Source organism: Panthera tigris, chromosome D2, assembly GCF_018350195.1.
Source record: "Panthera tigris isolate Pti1 chromosome D2, P.tigris_Pti1_mat1.1, whole genome shotgun sequence".
NCBI lineage: Eukaryota > Metazoa > Chordata > Mammalia > Carnivora > Felidae > Panthera > Panthera tigris.
In genome coordinates, this window is record NC_056670.1 from 44,858,722 (window position 1) to 44,881,051 (window position 22,330).

General features: G+C 42.9%; 1 protein-coding gene across 1 annotated transcript in view; it reads right to left on the minus strand.

The window, feature by feature from the left end:
* The window catches only part of LOC107180629, a 41,758-nt gene extending 22,749 nt beyond the window's left edge, over positions 1-19,009 (minus strand). The window contains exons 1-4 of the mRNA XM_042960907.1: positions 18,958-19,009; positions 6,051-6,122; positions 4,753-4,841; positions 390-465 (exon numbers count right to left, since the gene is read on the minus strand). Coding sequence (XP_042816841.1) covers positions 390-461 — 72 coding nt within the window. The 5' untranslated portion in view covers positions 462-465; positions 4,753-4,841; positions 6,051-6,122; positions 18,958-19,009. The remainder of the gene's footprint in view (positions 1-389; positions 466-4,752; positions 4,842-6,050; positions 6,123-18,957) is intronic.
* Between the last annotated feature and the right edge of the window lie 3,321 nt (positions 19,010-22,330).

The following is a 22,330-nucleotide window of genomic DNA, read 5'->3' on the forward strand; positions in this document are numbered from 1 at the left end:
TATGAATTGATGGAGAGAGAGAGAGAGCGAGAGAGAGAGAGAGAGCGAGAGAGCAAGATACTAGACAGTGGCTTGTCTTATGCCATGTTAGACTCCAAGGGCCAGACCCTGACCTTGGCCAGCAGCCCACCATTAAGGAAGGAAAAGCCCTTACACCTGCACATGGGTGTGGAGTGGCTACCAGCTGCCCAGACACTAGGGGTGGGTTAGAGAAGCATCCTCTGGTTACCTATTCAGAATTACCTGGTTTCTGTCATATTCATCGAATGCCACAAAGTAAACTAGGGACTGTATTCTCATAGCTTTTCTAACCTAAGAGAAATAAGGCTTTCAGTACAAAATACCCAAATATATGCAACAAAATACTGGTAATGATTGGCGGGACTCACTTGGATCTTAGTCTTCTGAAGTGATGTTGTTGATAGTGGTGTGGTGGTCGTAGCGATAATCAGCCTAGGCATGGGGCTGCAGAGGAGGCAGAGAGTGGTCTGGTCAGTAAAGGCACCCAAGTGACACTCTGCAGGCTTCTGGGTCCACAGCACTTCTCCTCACACCTCATCCTCCAGAGGACAGGCACCCGACCCAAGCACCCACTATCAGAAGGGCCTAGAGGACTAGAAGCCCAGTCCTGGAGGGAGGAGGGGCCTTAGACAGGAACCACATTATAGACGGCACTGAGCCCTGCTCCTACTACTGAACTGTCCTTCCTGAATGGCCCTTCCTACTGAACTGTCACTACGACCAGACGCACAACCTTTGCCCTGAAAGGCAACTCTATTGACTTCACTGGACAAGCGTCAGCGTTTTAGATGAGCAAAGGGAGTGACAGCCAGACTCGATTGTACAAGGTGTCCTGCAGCTCGGTGGAAGGTGGGGCTCTGGCTCAGGCAAGCACGTACAGAAAGACCTGCTGTATCCGTAGGCCCAGGGATCCAGAAGGTGAGGTCAGAGGCTCTCGGGCTGAGGATGCCGTGCCCAGCTCAGTGCCTTTCCCCACCAGGCCCATGCTTCTTTCCTGGCAAGGTCTGGGGCCCTAACCTAGATGAACATGATTCCGGGCAGAGCACAGCCGTTTCCAGTGTTGGAGGCACAGTCACAGGACGACATCAACCAAAGGGAAGGAACCACAGGAAAAAGGCACCAGGGCCAGAGATGTGATGGAGACAAAGTGTGGGCAAGGGGGAAATCCAGCTCTTTTTTTCTGAAAACAGAATCCTGTCTGCTCCTGGTTCCCTTGGCTTTTCTTGTTCCGGCAGTCCAAGTGTTGGTCAAGCACCTCACAGTTACCAAGAGCCTAGATGGTACACACATGATCCCATGTGGTTCTGAGACTCATCACTGGGGGTGGTTTTCATCCTCACTGCACAGAGGAGGAACCTGTGGCACAGAGAAGCCAAGCACTATGCTCCAAGAGTCAGCGGTAGGAAGGGGCTGAGGAGGGTCTGCACCTTGCTGAGGCCCAGGCCTGGCTCTGTCCCCACACCTGCCCGTAATGAAGTCACAAGGAAGCTTACCTTTGTGCCACTGATTATTAATCTGCTCATTTGACTGCTAGGAAATGAAGGAGTGTTGGCGGGGGCAGTGGGAGGACCCAGGATACTCTAAGAACTCCAGAAAGCAGAGATCCTCAGAGCTCTAGATTCGGTACCTCCATAAATGCATACTTTATGTTTGTCTCTCCTGAAGGCTCTAGATTCTTAAGGTCTTTAAGAATGTTTCCTACTTTCCCCCTTAAAAAAATTAGAAAAGAGTTTGAGGTATAATTTGGGGTTGAATTTACAAGCAGCCCAAGCCGTCCTGGAGCCACTGTGCACTGTGCAGACTTGCCTAGTCAGGACAGGGCACCAGTCAAGTAGCCTGGTCGTGACCTTATGCTCTGTGTCCTTGATATGGACAGGTCTTGCTCAGGCCTTCTCTGTCCCCCATCTGGTGAGTATGGCGTGGGGGGAGGCTGCTTTGCTACTCCCATGGGTATGGCCTGGCTTTCTCTGCACTCACCACTGTCTCAGGCACACTACCTGGGGGACCCTCAAGAGCCCTGCCTTGATCATCCATGGTGAATGTGGGGCACACCCATGGATGTGCCACTGTGAATCTGTACTCACAGTGTAACTGGAAGGGCTTCTAGCACCTACTGGGCCCTTTGGGAAGGCACACTCTTCCTTCAGCAGGTAAGGCTGAGTTTGGAAAAGGTCATCCAGATGATAGCCCTGTCCTGTCCCATCTTCCCCTGTCACAGAATCCTGAGATTGACTTGCACCTGCCCCAAGCCTCTTCCCCTTATGGATTGGCACCAAAGGAAGGAGAAAGCTCCTTAATGAGAGAACTAGGGCTCCTGGGTTCACATACTCCTGAAGGAAAAGGCCAAAAGCTGGGGAAGTGCCTTGAGGGCTACCCATGGAGGGGCAGTGCTCCCCTGTATGCCAAGGATATGTGGCCAGGTGGCTGCTGTTAAGGGGGATTTCATGGGTGGGACTGGGGCCCTAGATTCAGGCTAATCCCATGTGACAGGCCGAGTTAGCACAGCAAGGCTAGGAGAACTGGGACCCTGAGAGGGGTTCTCACTGTGGGGAGTGGAGGTGTTTCTGTGGGGTGAGACCTGAGAGCCTTGATTAGAGCTGGGATCAGCCTGGGATTGGCTTTCCTAAACATGCCCCACTGCCTAGGATTTGAGGAGGCCTGTGGTGGGGTTCCTGGGAGGGACCTCATGCAGAGAGAATCCAGGAGGGGACACTAGTGCCTAATACAGGTGTGATCTAGCCCTGCCAAGCCCAGGAGGTGAGGCCTGGCACCCATGGCCAGTGGAGGCCAAACCAGGTGCTGCTCCACTCAGCAGAAGCCCTCTCCCTCCCTCACCACATACCAGAAGATTTTCTTCCACCCCTTCTCAGTGTCTGGCCCAGGAGCCCCCAGGCTTTTTCTTGCCCAAGCAGGCTCTCCCCAGGGAGTGTTGCCCCTCTAACCCTGCTCCCAGCTATGTCCACGGAGGGGACACCAGCTCCTTGTCCCCTAGCAGTCCTTCTTACTCTTTAACACCTGTCTCAACCCCTTGGATCCCCTCCATCTCTTTCCTGTCGTCACCCTTCTCGCCATCAACCCTGGGGGCTTCCTAGCCTCTGGGCCCCTGGCTTTTCTAGTACCCAGAACAAGCCCCCTTTCAACTCTGTCTCCTCAGCCTACTCTCTCTTAGCAGAAAGGGCTCAGAAAGCATTAAGCAGGGTCCCATCCCTGCTCCCACATTCTCTGCAGACCCTCAAGAGTCACACCTATATCAGGCTCTAGTGTTCCCTCCTGGATTATCTCTGCATGAGGTCCTTCCCAGGCTCTCTGCCACAAGCCTCCTCAACTCCTAGGCAGTGGGGCATGTTTAGGAAGGCCAATCCCAGACTGAGCCCAGTTCCAGTCAAGGTCCTATGGGGGTTGGGAGCTGGCAGCTTTAGGGCCCTGATCTGAGTGTGAGCTGTCTTCCCAGCTGCACATCTTGCCCCCTTACCCTTATTTCACCTCATTTCCACTCCCCTAGGCCTCGCTCCCACTCCTGAACCCTGGCTTGGGGGAGATGTTACTTTGTTCACTCTCCAGAGACGACCATGGAGACCCTACCTGGGCCCTCTCACAGCTTCTCACATCTGGGCTCTGAGTCCCCTACCACGGAGGAGGCAGAGGTCTTACCCTCCCCAGCGGGCAGCAACTTCTCCAGAGCCCCCCTGCCCAGCAGCCCTGTATCTCTCTGCCACCTGCCAGCGTCTCTCCCAATGGACTTGTTTCCTTCCACTTTGAACCTATTCAGGTCTCTCTGTTCTAAATGCAAAACCCCACCTATGCACAAATTTATGCCTCCCCTAGTGCTTGGGACAGCCAGCCCTTTCTCCCTGCTTGTCCTGGAGTCAGGCAGGAGAGTGCCACCTCCATGCATTGACATCACCACTCTGCTATTCCTGGCTTCTCTCCATGGTCCTGAATGGTGGCTCTGTGCCACAAATACAGGGGCCCATTCAGTTCTAAGGGTGCTCAACTTCTCTTTGGTCCTTCACTGTCTCTAAATTGGGTTCCAGTCATTTGTGTCCATGAGAATCAACCTCTCAACTACTCAGAAGCTCAATTATTTCCTATTTCCAGGTTTTTGGGCAAACTGTTTGCCCCACCATGTTTCACTTCAAGCACCTTATCCTAGCTTTGTGTTCAGGACCCCACTCATGGGCTCCCCTGTCTCAGGCACACCAAAGGGCAAAGATATGTTTCCTCGTGATGAATCAACACTTCAATGCTGCCTATCCCTCCTCACCAATGGCCCAGGGCAGAGAGTGACACACAACAACAGGTGCCCAACATTGGCCAGTGTTCATAAATAAGCTGCACATCTGACTTATCCCATTCTGGAAGTCCTCACAGCTGGTCTCTTCTAAAGACAGGGAAAAGCATAGGCAGAAGGATTCAGGACACATGAGGTCTGGCACCCATGGCCAGTGGAGACCAAACTGGGTGCTGCCCAGCCCAGCAGTAGCACCCTTAGAGGCCTTAGAGGGATGAGGGTGGTCTAGAAGTACATGGTTGGCCATTGTCAGAGCAGCCAAGGATCAGAGGAATCAGGAGAGTTGGAGCTTGGGGTCACGGTGCACAATGAGGGAATGCCAGCCCAGCCCATGTTGCACATCAGTGGGTGCCCACTGTGTCTCAGGGAACCTCTTAGCTCCTTGGCTTTTTCTGGGGTCTTGCCCACTAGGACTGCCTTAGGGTCAATGTGACACTTACCTGTCTTTGTTGAGTCGTAAATGGGTGAAGCCATATAAGGCATAGGTGATTATGGAGATCCGCAGGTTTATGCTGGGGAGAAGCACATGCTTATGAGAAGTCATTAATGCAGTCTCAAAATGAAGCCAGAGACCAGGCCACACTGCTGGGGACACAGCTCCCACCTCAACTTTTCTATTTTTGGACCCACTTTTCAACCCCCAGAACTTCCTGTAACTTCAGTAAAGAATTCTGAAGACTGTGGCCTGGGCAGATTTCCTGGAAGAGTGTGCCAGAATGGCATCCTGATCCATCCTTATACTTACAGCATTCCAACACACACACACACACACACACACACACACACACACACACACGATCATGAGTACAGTGCATCACAAAGAGATAGACACCTTCTCACTTCTGAATGAGGACCTCCCAAATGGCCTCTTCTCTTCTGCAACCTATTTTGGACCTTCCTCCCCCCCTTCCCTCCTTCTAACTCCTCCTCTACCTCCCTTTCTCCTCAAAAAGTTATTCTCCCTTTTGGTAGCCATTCATATATATCCCTCCCTTTCTTCCCCTTGGTTACTGTTTTCTGGTCTGCTGACTCTCATTATCTTTTATCTAAACTATTTTGGTTCTTTTACAACTCATTTTACCACTACTATCCGACTTTTCTTCTTGGAGCACAACTTTGATATTATCACACCCCTGAACAAGAATCATCTGTGGCTTCCTATAGCTCACAGCAGGAAATTCAAGCCCCATGGCCTGGCTTGAGTGACTATGTTTTGGCTCCAAGCTGACCCATCTGGCTTAATCTCCCAACCTCTCCCTCAGTTAACTCTATTCTGTACCCAAACAGACTACTCAGTCCATAAGAAGTCTTCTTGTTCCTGTTACCCTGTCTTTTCCATACTTCAAGAAATAGATCAAATTTCCACACCCCCTGGGAAGACATTCTTGATTTTTTTCTGTGAATTCTTAATTTTTCCTTAAGGTTGCCATGTAAGTCCTGTGCTTTTTCTTTTGACCCCTGATACCTTTTAACCAGGTGCTTAATTACTGTGTTACTGGTTTGCCTGTTTCCTAACCTGTTAGGTCCTCAAGGGCAGCCTGTGTCCCCAGCAGTGTGGCCTGACTCTCAGGCAGAAGCCAGTTAAAGCTGTCACAACCTAATGGAATGACTCTAGTCTGTCCTTTTTTCCTGTGTCACAGCACTTCCCTGGGCTCTGTGCTCCTGACCTAAGGGACACTCATGCCCACTAAGCTAAAGAGCTGTGTACTCTGCCTGGCAGAGGAAAACACACACCTACTTTGTGAACCTCTTCACCACTTCCTCCACAAATTTGTGAATGTCCTTCCAGGACTTCTTTGCACTTTCTGACCTGAAAAACCAAGAAGACATTGAACAGAGGGATTGCATGCCTCCACTGGGTGGGCAGTGTTTCTACCTCCCATAGTCCCTTGAGCACTCCCTCCACAGCCCACATAGCTGATGTCTGCTACACCCCCTCAGTGGCCTTAGTGGGTCACCTTGGTGGTGATTCTCATCAGTGTAAGTGGTGGGGAGGATGCCCATGTAGACCTGTGCTTGAAGATGGGGGACTTCTGGTGCAAACTTGGATGGGTGGTCATGAAAATGGCTTTGTTAGACAAGAAGGAAGGAGGATGGAAGAGCCCCCAGTGATTCTGATATGTTGTTCTTTTGGCTCCCCCACTCACCAACACATCAGTAGGAGCCCTGGCCTCAGCCAGGAAGGATGTGATACTCAGAATATTTTATTTCCCTCTTTCCTGTCAGCCTACAAAGCTGAACCACTCTGGACACAGTATGCCTTTTCCAGCCTCACTGCCATGGAAGGTGTTGGAACAGGCCCAGGACAGTGCTGTTCTAGTGTCATCATGATCCAACCATCAGGGAAAGCCACTGGTACCTCCTATCCCTACTTTCAGTTTCTTACTCCCATTGGCTCCCACTTTACTCCCTGGATGGACAGTAGGAGTATAAAGAATGTTTGTGTCATGATGACCCCTCCGCCTAGGTGGGAAGTACTTAACTGCGCCCTAGGTGCCAAGGGTTCAAAAAGTCTTTGCAATGCTACATCTCTCTATGTCTGTACAATTACAAATTGTGGAGGCTTATTAAATGTTTTGGTCAGGGTTCTGTAGATGGTGAGAGCAAAACATACTGATGCCAATACCCAGACTCTTTCCTTGGATCTGTGATGTTTTGTGTCTTTCCCATATCATAGGAGTCAGAGAAACCCACAAGGAGGCTCTTCCTTTCGCCTCCAATTATCCCTATATTCATTAACATCCTGAATGTCATGTTTACATGTGTGATTCCCACACATCCAAAAGCATCCTTATCCTCTCTGCCATTTCTTCTGCCTCCTCTAAGATGCTTATAAAACTGTTGATAGATGGTGAGGGAACTAAGAATAGATGATTCTAACCATGTCAGGATGATCATCATGAAGCACATATATATGAAGCACTTTACATGCATGCTTTCCAATTCCAGAACAACTCTGTGATGTCAAAATTATTCCCACTTTACAGATGAGAAAACTGAGGTTCTCATAGGTCAAAGAATTTGGCACAATGGATATGAACTCAGATATAGCTGTAAAAGCCTTATTCTTGCCATTGGACTTGGGAGACTGGGGTGACACTGCTGTGCCAATAATTGTTGGGAGCATAGCAGTGGACTCCAACAACTTACCCATAATATAGACTTTCTCATGGAAGCTCCATGCTAAAGTACAAGGAAGGCAATTCCTTTTCTAAGTAATTATAACTCTTACCACTTTTCTTCTCATTATTACTCTCCCTTGTTTTTCCCAAGAATGAGGAAGATCTTCCAAAGAAGACTCACAGGATGAGTCTTCAACCCATCTACCAGCCCTGGGAAAGTTTGTGGTGGTTTTGAAGGAAGGTCTAGCATCTAGAACATGGAAGAATGTGAGTGCTCTTATGTAGTGGGAAAAACCACAAGGATATAAGTGCGTAGGAGAGAGGCAGTATGGAACAGAGCAACCACATAGAGTTCCAGCACACAGAGCTCCAATCATATTTTAGCACCCCATACTGAAATGAGAATGGAGAGATGGGGATCACCAGACATTTGGGGGCATCTCTACTGTTGAAGCTTGAGTCCAAAATATCTTAGTGATGTAACTACTCTGGGTGAATGGAAAGGGTGGGCAAGGTCCATGTAGGAGAGCCTACATGAACTATAAGAAAACTAAATTCTCTTCATTCCTAGGCAGAAGTCAATAGAGAATGAGTAAGCATCAAACAACAAGAAATAGTATCAGTACTAGCATGTTCTTAGAAACAAAGTTATAATACCAGAAAAAAATACCAGAAAAAATCTGGAAGATTTGTAAGTGCCTGTCCCTGGGGAATGAGATGAGAGGAAATGAGAAGTGGTACAGGAGCCCCAAGTTTTTTATTGTCAAGTTTGTAATGTGTTTAAATTTAAATTTATGGTCAAGCATTTCTTCCTAAATGTAAAAAAAGGAATTAGAGGGGTGCCTGGTGCCTCGGCTGGGTGTCCAGCTTCAGCTCAGGTCATGATCTCGCAGTTCGTGAGTTCAAGACTTGTGTTGGGTTCTGTGCTGACAGCTCAGAGCCTGGGGCCTGCTTAGAATTCCATGTCTCTCTCTCTCTCTGTCCCTCCCCTACTCACTCTCTGTTTCTGTCTCTCTCAAAAATAAACATTAAAAAAAAGACGATTTCTGCATTAGCTTTGTAGGAGCTTCAGAAAACAATGAAAAGTTTATCACAGTAAAGCAAATGTGCAATCCAGAAACAGCCATCTTCAAAAATAGAGAGGTTAAGATGGTGGTGAATTAGGGGGACCCTGGGCTTTCCTTGTCCCTCAAACACAGCTGTATTGAGGTCAGATCACTCGGAACACCCAGGAAATCAATCTGTGGACTGGCAGGAGGACATCCATGGTTGGAAGGAGACAATGAGGCAGGTGTGAGGTGCATGGAAGTGAACTGGGGGAGAGAAAATTGTGGTGCTGTGGAGGGGAGGGAACACTTTCTGCAGGGAGACAAAAGGAAGAGAAAGGGAGAGGGGTTGAGAAAGTGCGGCATCAGGTATGCAGAAGAGGAAAACATCTCCCAACCACGGACTGGGGAAGGAGAAGTACCGAGTGTTGCACGTTTTTGCAAACAGCATGTGGAGCTCAAACTCTGAGGTTTTGGAAATGTTTGACTTTCCCCAGAGTGGAGCTGTGGTATGCACTCCTGGGGATAAGGAAGGAGCTGGCCTCAGAGTGCATAGCATGGTATAGGGATTGTCAGGGCACATTGGGAGAGAATAGTCCCCTTCCTGGAGTACTTTTGGAAGAGCGAATATTGCCTCTCCAAAGACAAAAGACCCTATAGGTGCTAGCAAAAGGTCTTTCATCAGCAGGGGACAAAGGTGTGCCCAGAGGGAATATAACCTTTGCTACTTTTAGTGGTGTTACACCATAGGTTCTGCACACTGTGCAGACTTGAGATTGTTTTTCTAGAATAAAGGACATCAGACAAAGTGTAGAGAGGCTCCATTCTGGAGGAGGGGGCAGGTATACGTGGTGCCGGGTCCTGTAAGATTTTCAGTTTTGAATCCCAGGCACATGCCAAAGAAAAAATGCAGGAGAGCTGTGTCGCAGGGCAAGCCACAGTGTCCTCACTGCACCCTCACTATTCTGTGAAGGCTGCCTGAACAGCAGGGCTCTGAGATCCCCTGTCTGGGGATGAGACATTGGGGTGGCACCATATTCCTCATATTCCTTCTTATGCCAAGCACTGTCCCCCTTTGCCTGGGAACTGATTATTTACTGGGGCAAGACTGACTCTGAACGAATGGAATGGGCCTCTCCTCCAGGAGACCAGCACAGCCAGGTCCCTGCCCACACCAAGCGTACTGAAAATCAAGTGCTTCAAAATGACACCTGCAATTCTGGTGGAAATAGAACCAGGCCTACTTTTTTTTCTTTCTTTTTTTTTTCTTCTGAAATCAGGCTCAAAGTTTTTTGTTTCTTTGTTTTCATTTCCTTCTCTCTCTCTCTCTCTCTCTCTCTCTCTCTCTTTCTGATCAGAATTCTTCTGTTATTTTCTTTTTCTTTCTTTTTCTTTGGGATCAGGCTTATAGTTTTTTGATTGTCCGTTTTTTTTCATTCCTTTTCATTTTCTCTTTTTTGGAATCATGATTTCCCCCCTTTTTTCCAGGTTTATTTTAACAAACTAATCTAAGCATATCTAGACAAAGGTCCAGACACTCCACCACTGCAAGCAAGGAGGAGATCTGCAGAGGACTGACTAGTGGAAAGAGCAGCCAAAATGCAATAGCAGAGTGCACACAGCCTATACCAGAAACACTTCCTGAAGTGTCAGGCTCTGAACAGTGTGTGACCCCTTTTTAATAGAGCAGTACTCTCGGGTACAGGAAACATAACAAGCTTTCAAAACATGCAAAAGACAGAAACTTAGCCAAAATGACAAGATGGAAGTATTTTCCCCAAAAGAAAGGTCAAGAAGAAATCACAGCCAGGGATTTGCTCAAAACAGATATAACCAATATATCTGAGTAAGAAGTTTGAACAACAGTCATAAGACTACTAACTGGGCTTGAAAAAGCATAGAAGACACCAGAGAAACCCTTGCTATAGAGATCAAAGACCTAAGAACTAGTCAGGATGAGATAAAAAAGGCTATAACTGAGATGCAAAACCAACTGGATATAGTCAAAACGAGGACTGAAGAAGCAGAGGAGAGAATAGGTGATATAGAAGATAAAATTATGGAAAATAATAAAGCTGAAAGGAAGAGGGAAAGAAAACTATTAGATCATGAGAGGAGACTTAGGGAATTTAGTGATTCCATAAAATGAAACAACATTCATATCATAGGAGTCCCAGAAGAAGAGAAGCAGGAAAAAAGGGCAGAAGGTTTATTTGAACAAATTTTGGCTGAGAACTTCCCTAATCTGGGGAAGGAAACAGGCATCAAAGATCAAGAGGCACAGGGAACTCCCATTAAAATGAATAAGAACAGATAAACACCATGACATTTCAAATTTAAACTTGCAAACTACAAAGATAAAGAGAGAATTTTTTTTAAAAAGCTTTTATTTATCTATTTTGAAAGAGAGAGAGAGTAGGGTAGGGGCAGAGAGAGAGGGAGGGGAGAATCCCAAGCAGGCTCCATGCTGTCAGTGCAGAACCCAAAGCAGGGCTTGAATTCACAAACCATGAGATCATGACCTGAGCTGAAATCAAGAGTCAGATGCTTAACCAGCTGAATCGCCCAAGTGCCCCAAGAGAGAATTCTGAAAGCAGCTAGGACACATCACCTTAACCCAAAAAGGTAGTCACATAAGGTTAGCAGCAGACCTGTCCACTAAAACTTGGCTGGCCAGAAGGGAGTGGCAGGAAATATTCAATGTGTTGAATTGGAAAAATACACAGCCAAGAATTCTTTATCCAGCAAGGCTGTCATGCAGAATAGAAGGAAAGATAAAGCATTTCCCAAACAAAAACTGAAGGAGTTTGTGACCACTAAACCAACCCTGCAAGAAATTTTAAGAGGGACTCTTTGAGTGGAGACAAACAAACAAAAGAACCCAAAGTGACAAAGACTAGAAAGGACCAAAGAACATCACCAGAAACACCAACTCTACAGGTAACACAATGGCACTAAATTCATATCTTTCAATAATCATTCTAAATGTAAATGGACTAAATGCTCCAATCAAAACATAGGATATCATCAGGGAAATACAAGTCAAAACCACACTGAGATAACACCTCACACTGGTAAGAGTGGCTAAAATTAAGAACTCAGGAAACAACAGATACTGGCTTGGATGTGGAGAAATGGGAACCCTCTTGCACTGTTTGTTGGTGGGAACGCAACCTGGTGCAGCTGCTCTAGACAACAGTGTGGAGGTCCCTCAAAACATTAAAAATAGAACTGCCCTATGATCCAGAAATAGAACTACTAGGAATTTATTCAAAGGATACAGGGGTGCTGATGCATAGGGGCACATGTACCCCAATGTTTATAGCAGTGCTTTCAACAATAGCCAAATTATGGAAAGAGCCTAAATGTCCATCAACTGATAAATGGATAAAGAAGATATGGTTTATATATACAATGGAATACTACTTGGAAATGAGAAAGGATGAAATCATGCCATTTGCAGCAATATGGATGGAATTGGAAGGTATTATGCTAAGAGAAATAAGTCAGTCAGAGAAAGACAGATATCATATATTTTCACTCATATGTGGATCTTGAGAAACTTAACAGAACACCATGGGGGAAGGGAAGGGGGAAAATATAGTTACAAACAGAGAGGGAGGGATGCAAACCATAAGAGACTCAAATATAGAGAACAAACTGAGGGTTGATGGGGCGGGGAGAGGGGAAAATGGGTGATGGGCATTGAGGAGTGCACCTGTTGGGATGAGCACTGGGTGTTGTATGTAAGTGATGAACCATGAGAATCTATCCCCAAAACCAAGAGCACACTTTATACGCTGTATGTTAGCCAATTTGACAATAAATTCTATTAAAAAGTAGGGTATCAGAATGGATAAAAAACAAGATCCATCTACGTGCTACCTAAAAGAAACTCATTTTAGACCTACCTAAAGAAACCTTCAGATTGAAAGTGAGGGGATGGAGAACCATCTATCATGCTAATGGACATCAAAAGAAAGCCAGAGTAGCCATACTTATATCAGACAAACTAGATTTTAAAATAAAGACTGTAACAAGAGATGAGGAAGGGCATTATATCATAATTAGGGGGTCTATCCATCAGGAAGATCTGACATTTTTAAACATTTATGCTTCCAACTTGAAAGACCCAAATATATAAATGAATTAAAAACAAACATAAAGAAATTCATCAATAATAATACAATAATAGTAGGGGACTTTAATAACCCAGTTATAGCAATGGACAGATCATCTATGGACCAGATAAACTTAACAAATATATTCAGAACATTTCATCCTAAAGCAGGAAAACACATTCTTCTCATGAAGAATGCACATGGAACATTCTCCAGAATAGATCACTACTGGGTCATAAATCATCCCTCAAGAGGCACAAAAAGATCGAGATCATACTATGCATATTTTCAGATCACAATGCTATGAAACTTGAAGAAAAAATTTGGAAAGCCCTCAAATACATGGAGGTTAAAGAATATCCTATTAAAGAATGAAGGGTTAACCAGAAAATTAAAAATTAACTTAAAATACATGGAAGAAAATGAAAATGAAAACCTGATAGTCCAAACCATTTGGATTGCAGGAAAGGAAGTCCTAAAAGGAAACTACATTGAAATTTAGGCCTATCTCAAGAAGCAATACAGGTACCAAATACACAATTTACCTTATGCCTAAAGGAGCTAGAAAAGGAACAGCAAATAAAGTCAAAAGCCAGCCAGAAGAAGATTAGAGTAGAGATAAATAATACAGAAACAAACAAACAAACAAACAAACAAACAAACAGTAGAACAGATCAATGAAAGTAAAAGCTGGCTTTTTGAAAGAAGAAACAAAATTGCTAACCCCCCAGCCAGACTTTCAAAAAGAAAAAAGACACAAATAGATAAGATCACAAATGAAAGAGGAGAGGTAACAACCAACACCACAGAAATACAAACAATTATAAGAGAATAGTATGAAAAATTATATTCCAACAAACTGGACAATCTGGAAGAAATGGACAAATTCCTAGGAACTCACAAACTACCAACACTGAAACCATAAGAAATAGAAAATTAGAACAGACCCATAACCAGCAAAGAAACACAATTAGTAATAAAAAATCTCCCAAGAAACAGGAGTCTTGGGCCAGATCATTTCCTAGGGGAGTTCTACCAGACATTTAAAGAGCAGTTAATACCTATTCATCTCAAACTCTTTCAAAAAATAGAAACGGAAGGAAAGCTTCTACACTCATACTATGAAGCTAGCATTACTTTGTTTCTAAAACCAGACAAAGACCCCATTAAAAAGGAGAATTACAGGTCAATATCCCTGATGAATCAGGATGAAAAAATTCTCAAAAAGATACTAGCAAATCGAATTAAACATAACAGTAAAAGAATTATTCACCATGGTCAAGTGGGATTTATTCCTGGGCTGCAGGGCTGGTTCAATATTTGCAAATCAAGCAACACAATACACCACATTAATATAAAAAGGATAAGAACCATATGATCCTGTCAGTAGATGCAGAAAGAGCATTTGACAAAATATAGCATCCATTCTTGATAAAAACCGTCAACAAACTAGGGATAGATGGAACATACCTCAACATAAAAAAATTCCATATTTGAAAGACTCACAGCTAAAATCATCTTCAGTGGGGAAAACCTGAGAGCCTTTCCCCTGTGGTCAGGAACATGACAAGAATGCCCACTCTCATTATTACTATTTAACATAATACTGGAAGCCTTAGCCTCCGCAATCAGACAACAAAAAGAAATAAAGGTAGACAAATAAGCAAGGGAGATATCAAACTTTCACTATTTGCAGGTGACATGATACTGTATGTAGACAACCCAAAAGACTCCACCAAAAAACTAATGTATGAATTCTAGAACTAATATACGAATTTAGCAGAGTCACAGGATATAAAATCAACATGCAGAAATTGGTTGCATTTCACACATCAATAACAAAGCAACAGAAAAAGAAATCAATCCCATTTATAACTGCACCAAAACCAATAACATACCTAGCAATACACCTAACTAAAGAGGTAAAAGATCTGTACTCTGAAAACTATAGAATACTTATGAAAGATTTTGAAGAGGACACAAAGAAATGGAAAGACATCCCATGCTCATGGATCAGAAGATCATTGTTAAAATGTCTATACTACCCAAAGCAATCTACACATTTAATACAATCCCTATCAAAATACCACCAGCATTTTTCACAGAGATAGATCAAACAATCCTAAAATTTGCATGGAACCACAAAAGACCCCAAATAACCAAAGCAATCCTGAAAAAGTAAAACAAAACTAGAGGTATCACAATCCTAGGTTTCAAGCTGTATTACAAAGATGTAGTTATCAAGACACTATGGTACTGGCACAAAAACAGACACATAGATCAATAGAACATAATAGAAAACCCAGGAACGGACCTATAACTATATGGTCAGCTCATCTTTGACAAAGCAGGAAAGAGTATCCAATGGAAAAAAAGACAGTCTCTTCAGAGAATGGTGCTGGGAGAACTGGACAGTGACATGCAGAAGAATGAAACTCGACCACTTTATTACATCATACACAAAAATAAATTCAAAATATATGAAAGACCTAAATGTGAGAGAGGAAACCATAAGAATCCTAGAGAATACAGGCAGAAACATCTTTGACTTTGCTGTAGCAACTTTTTTTACTGGTTGTGTCTCTGAAGGCAAGAGGAACAAAAGCAAAAATGAACTATTGGGACTTCATCAAAAAGCTTCTGCACAGTGAAGATAACAATCAACAAAACTAAAACACCACCTAAGGAATGGGAGAAGATATTTGTAAACAACATATAAGATAAAGTTGTAGTATCCAAAATCTGTAAATTACTTATCAAAGTCAACACTCAAAAAAAAACCCTCAAAAAACAAAAAAAAACAAACAATCCAGAGAAGAAGTGGATAGAAGTCATGAATAGATACTTTTCTAAAGAAGACATCCAGATGGCTAACAGACACATGAAAAGATGCTCAACATCACTCATCATCAGGGAAATCCAAATCAAACCCATGATGAGATGCCATCTCACACCTGTCAGAATGTCTAAACTTAATAATGCAAGAAACAACAGATGTTGGTGAGGATGTAGAAAAGGGGAACCCTCTTGCATTGCTGGTGGGAATGCAAACTGGTGCAGCCACTCTGGAGAACAGTATGGAGTTTCCTCAAAAAACTAAAAATAGAACTACACTATGAACCAGCAATTGCACTATTCACTATTTACCCAAAGGATACAAAAATACAGATTCAAAGGGGCACATGTATCCCAATGTTTATAGCAGCATTATTAACAATAGCCAAACTATGGAGGGAGCCCAAATGTCCATTGACTAATGAATGAATAAATAATATAATAATATGTGGGAGATATATGTATATATATGGGAATATTGCTCAGCTATCAAAAAGAATGAGATCTTGCCATTTGCAATGACATGGATGGAGCTAGAATATATTATGCCAAGTGAAGTAAGTCAATCAGAGAAAGACAAATATCATGATTTCACTCATATGTGGAATTTAAGAAACAAAACAGATGAGCATATGGGAAGAGGAGGAAAAGAGAAGAAAGGGAAACAAACCACAAGAGACTCTTAATGATAGAGAAAAAACTGAGGGCTGACGGAGGGAGGTGGATAGAGGCTGGGCTAGATGGGTGATGGGTATTAAGGAGGGCATTTGTGATGAGCACTGGGTGTTGTATGTAAGTGATGAAATCTACTTCTGAATTAGTTTCTACTTCTGAAACTAATATTGCACTGTATATTAACTTAAATTTAAAGTAAAAAAACCCAAAATGGTAGTTTGGTGGCATTTTTAATCACCCTTCTCCCACTCTCTTTCTAGCTGGTGGCAGTTTTGGTCTTGATTGGTAGTCTAGTTCCAAGTTCTCCTTGAATCAGAGGGAGTAGTAAGAACCTTACTTACAAATTATTGTGTACATCTGTTAGAATGGCTATCATAAGAAAGAGCAGACATAACAAATGCAGGTGAAAATGTGGAGAAAATCTTCCCCCTTATATAAAGAAGCAAATTGAAGATAGTGTATTAGAGGGTGGATCAATCCCTTGATATCATTCAGACTGCAATCCAGTTCTTTGAGTAATAAAAACAACTGCACTCATCTTACAAATTGAGTCTTTATAAGAACAGAAAGGATCTATAGAAGTGATTCAAAGCCCACCTATCCTTTTTACCAGTCCCAAGAGAGTACAGTACCAAAGGAACACTTCTGATCAGTGCATCATGGTATTGGAGTCACCAACAAAATCACAGTGGTTGAGCACTGGATGGAACAATGCTTTACTGACATAAAGTGACAGAACAAAATCAACTTCACTAGTGGGCATTGGTCCCCAGGCCCAGTGGGTGTATTCTGGTGGCTGAGTCATGGCAATTGGCCTAAGCACACCTCTCCTGCCACAGTGGAAGGAACCTTGTCCCTTTCCACATAAGACAGGTATAACAGTGGATTGGTCAGGTACCATGTGATGAATATCCTTTAAGCAGAGACAAAAGAACATTCAGAAAGTTAAACAAGGAGCAATATATCCAAAGTGATAAGCCTGACACAGGCTATATAGGCTCTTTCTCTTTGTATCAGGAAGCACTCCATACCCAAGGTCTATTCTCATGTGGCTGAATGGGGGGTCAAAAGCCTGCATGCATGAGACTGTCTTTATAAACAATTTCCAAATAAGGTATAAAATACTGAAACAATTTGTTAACAGGTTTATCTAATTTTGGCTTATTATAGAGGAACTAAAAATATTTGGGCTTGTTAATAAATATGTGCCACACTGAAAAAATTCCTATGAGGAAGAATATACTAGCAGAAATTATGAAATGCATTAAAAAATTTGCCAATCTACAGATTGCTGGGATAACAGTCTATACATGCTTACTTCTTGGTTTTTGCAAGAATTTAAGGTTTCTAAAAGTTAATAATTCTAATCAATATATGTAATTAAAACCACTAGAACTAATAAAGAAAATGAGTTCGTACAGGGAGAATAGGATGTGTTTCTGGTAAGATAAGGTATAAGGCATGGAAATGTGCTTTTGTTAAGGGGAAAAGTAAAATTGTTTAAAGGAGAATAGTCATTTCAGAATGAAAAAAGGAGGGATAATGGCTAAAAATTAAATAAATGGAACTAAAAAAAGGAAGAGAGAAAAAAATCTTATGTGGTCCAAGTGGTTAAAATGGAATTAATTCATTATAAGAATTTAAAAAATAAGCTTTGATACCAATACTATGCCTATCAAAATTAAAACATAATTCTCTTTCATTTGTTGAACAAAGTTTTCTTGGACTATTGGTGTGCTCTTAATAAGAGATTATGAAAAGTTGTTCTTTACCCTTTTTGTAATCTATCTTCAAAGAAATATTTTGTGTCTTACCAAAATATTTTCCTGCATCTCATGTTGTCATTAGCAAGTCTTTGATTACTTGGAAGAATTGAGTCATCTCTATTCAAAGATCTAAGCCTTTTTACAAGAGCTACGGTTTTTCACGACTAGGTAACTTCCTGTGTTTGCCTTAGAAATCTCGTCACTTTGCTTAAATAGATAACCCAGAATGTATTTAATCAAGTGTTGATACCTTTTGATTTTTTTTTTTTTTAGAAACTTCTCTTTGTCAATTTTGAAATGAAGTCTTTTTGACCTCAAGATAACTTTGGGATATTTAAGAGAGTCCCTGGAACATCTCAAAATATTTTTCGTCTCTCCTTATAAAAGAGACATGTTATACTAATTAGGCTAGTTTGACATGTTGAATTACAATGGAAGCATTGTCAAATAAGAAAAGGTGTTAAACCCTTTTTAGGTTATATTTGTTTGGATATATGTTAATATGTGTTCCAGAAATTGTATGGAATTCCTAGAAATCAATATGTCTTGGTATTACGTTATTAGTCATAATTCTCAGCCCAACAGACAAGTTGTAAATGGAACCAAGGCAATGTCTCCAAACTCTCCAAGCATGAAGATCCGACCCCCTTTGTGGGCCACAAGCTGCCTAATGCACAGCTCACCTTCCCAAGACAACACTCAGTCAGATTTAACTGTTCTGAAAGTGCACACAAACTGTAATGTGGTCTCCAAATGACTGAAGAAAGAAGCAAAACACTTAGCAGCAGGAGGTCAAAGGACGTTGTAAGTAGTGACACTATGAGAATGTCCAACAGAAGCAACACAGCAATCTCTCTGGGGCCCAGTAAAAATAGAATCCACTTGGACAAAAAACAACACAAACAAAAAACCTCACAGATGGAAACTGAAACACATCAAGCTTCTAATAATTGCTGAGAAGGAGCTCCTAGCAATCACCTGCCTCTCCACCTGTAAACGGATATGCAGATCACAGATCTAGGCCTTGTCAGAGGAGGGACTGAGAGCCACCCAGAAACCCAATGGTGGCTTTTTTTTTACCTTCCCAAAAGCTCCAGGGGACAAATTCTTGGTGCATTCCTTCTGCCTCAGGATCAAGGGGGACACAGAATAAGGGGCTCTTATCTTGGGTGTTGGTAAGACTATCCCCACCTCCCTTTTCCCAAGGCTGGGGTCCCCTTGAACCCCTTTATGACCTGAGGTCAGAGGTGCCTTGAGGGACACCCAGGGCCAGCATGGGAGGGCTGCTCACATGTCCAGGAGAAGTAGACATTAAAATAACCCTTACAGGTTTTTGGCTTCTCTATCTTGCTCCTGTAGTGCCTGGTGCCCTGGTGGAAGGGTCTCCAGGCTGGGAGACGGTCCAGGAAGCTCCCTGTGCTCAGCAATGGAGGTGGCAGCAGCAGGAAAAGGAGCAGGAGCAGGGAGAGTGCAGGGCCTGGCACCCAGAGGCTGCTGCTCCCCATTTTCTTAGTTGTCCCTGAGGCCCCACTCTCTCCTGGAGCAGGGGGATCAGCGCTGGCCATGCCTGGCCACCACAGGCTTCTGCCTCATCTGCTGTCTCCCCTTCAACCCTGTGTCCTGGAGCCTTGTTCTCTCAAGCTCTTTCTCCAAGGTGCTCTTAGAGCCTCCACCTGGTACCTGCCCTTTGGGCGGAAGAGGCAAACAGCTGGATCTGGGGCAGTAGTCCCACTACCTGAGTGGCCCTTCCCTGCCCCACAGAGACAGAATTCCCTGTGATGTCCCTTATGATGGACAGGAAGGTTGGCATGGTGACTTTGTGACCTGCAGCTCTGCTCGGTGTCCTGCCTGTTGACAACCCCAGGCAGGAGTCATGGGATCTTTGGATGGGGGATAAGATGAGGCCTCCATTTGTCTCTTACCCTAAACCCTCACAGGTGGCCACTAAAATCCTCAAGACTGTGACTTTTTGTATATCAAAGAAGGCAGCTGAGGTGGTTTAGATGAGGACATCCCTGTGAGTGTCCAGGAGGTTGAGGAACTGGGAGACTAGAGTATAATAATAAATGGTCATTGGTGTGAACACTGAAGTCACCCATGGACATGGAAGAATCTAAAAGGCCTAGAAGGTTTGTGTAAACATTCAAAGTTCTTTGTGAATAAGGGACATTCTTGTTATCTACTGCTGTGTAACAAACCACCCAAACGTAGTGACATACACGAGAACCATTTTATATGTGCACAGGTTCTATGGATCAGACATGCAGAGAGGGCTGAGTGGGGATGGCTTCTCTGTGCCCCATGGAAAATCATGGGCATAGACACCTCTGAGTCTGATTCCATTACTTAGACTGTGATGTAAAAAAGTATTTAGAAATTCATCAATCAACTTATTCTGTTTTGTTTTCTTTATTTTGTATGCACAAAGGAAGAGTGATACACCATAAAAATCATTCTAAGCCTAAAATAGATCTTTCAATACACATTACATAAAAATTACAAGTGATGAAAAGCATGGTGTAGGTGTGATTTTTTTGAATGGTATTTAAAAACATAGGATATCTTAAATAAATGATATTTTGGAATTAATGGAATTAGTATACATCTCTCATTAGCATATTAGCTTTTCTTTGCTTCACATCCTTTGTAAGACTTGGTATTATCACATTTTTATATTTATCTATTGATTAGACATCTCATTGTGGGCTTAACTGGCATTTTAATAATTTCTGGTAGGATTGGTTTTTTGTTCAAGAGATTTTGGGTCACTCATTTTTCTTCATTTGTGAAGCACTGTTTCCTACCTGTACCCATTTCATGATTTGGGTGTTTAGCTTTTTCATACCAATTCCTCAGCATTTCTTACATAATCTGCATACTAATCTTTTATCAATTGTTGTGAATAACTTTTCCAAGAATGTAGCTGTTCACTCTATTTATTGCCTTTTAATAAACCAGAAGTTCTTGATTTTAATGGAGTTGATGTCATTTTTAAAAACTTTTAAGATTTGAACTGTTTTTGTATCTTATTTAAAAAATTCTTCCTCGTTGGGGTGCCTGGGTGGTTCAGTCAGTTAAGTGTCCGACTTTGGCTCAAGTTATGATCTCACGGTTTGTGGGTTCCAGCCCTGTGTTGGGCTCTGTGCTGAAGAGCTCAGAGCCTGGAGCCTGCTTTGGATTCTGTGTCTCCCTCTTCCTGTCCTTCCCCTGCTCGTGCCCTGCCTCTTGCTGTCTCTCAAAAAGAAATAAACATTAAATTTTTTTTTTGAAAAAAAAATTCTTCCTTGTTAAAGTGGGACACATTTTATATTAAAGTTTTAAAGATTTGATTTCACATTGAAGTATTTAATCAACCCATAATTAAATAATAAGTGTGATTTGTGTCAGGAATTTAACTTCATGTTTTATCATATAGAGCAATGTGTCTCAGCACTATCCTTTTTGATTTGTTGACTATTCCATCTTCTAAATGATTTGCTTGTCACGTCTGATGTGCTCCAAGTCCCATGTAGGTGTTGATGTACTCTCTTATCCATTCCATTTATCCATCTATTGGCTTATGTTTGTAGTGTCAATACTACACTATCTTAATTATTATAGTCTGGATGAGTTCATAATTTTCCTTGCTGTCCCTTCGTCTGGTAGGGAAGGATTGTGCTTCCCTGCCACATTCATAGCAGGCTTGGACTTGATCCCACCAATGAAATGTTAACAGAAGTACATGTGCCACTTCTGGACAGAAACTTTAAGAATCTAGGTATGATAAAGGTAGACCCAACAGCCTGGTACCTGAGCAACTGTGTTGTGCAATGCCCTCCTGGGAACCTGAGGCAGATATGTATATGCAGGAGAGTGAGAAATATGAGTGGAAAATAAAGTTTGTGTTTTCAAGCCTATCAGATTTGAGTGTTGTTAACAGAAGATAATCCAGCCAAATCGGATACACACAGAGCATCGGTTACGTAATCTAACATACAGAGTTCAACGCAAGCCTTAGCAGGGTAAGGTAAATCATCCACCTTATTTTTCTTATGGTAATTGTTCACTATTTGCTTTTTGATGTACATTTTAGAATCAGTTCATTAATTCTCCACTCCCCCAAACCCTCCTTTTTTAATGATCGCTTTTTTTTTATTTTGAGAGAGAGAGGTGGGGAGGAGCAGAAAGAGAGTTAGAGAGAAAGAATCCCAAGCAGGCTCTGCGTTGTTAGTGCAGAGCTGGATGAGGGGCTCGGATCCACCAACTGTGAGATCATGACCTAGACCCAAATCATGAGTTGGATGCTTAACTGACAAGAGTCACACAGGCATCTCCTCCCAAAACCCTCTTAATATTTGATGACAACATTAAATATATAGATATACTTGGGGAGATTTGAATCTGCCATCTGGACTCCCCATATCAGTGAACCTGGGCTTTTCTCGAGTAACATTTATTTAGGTCTTTTCAATGC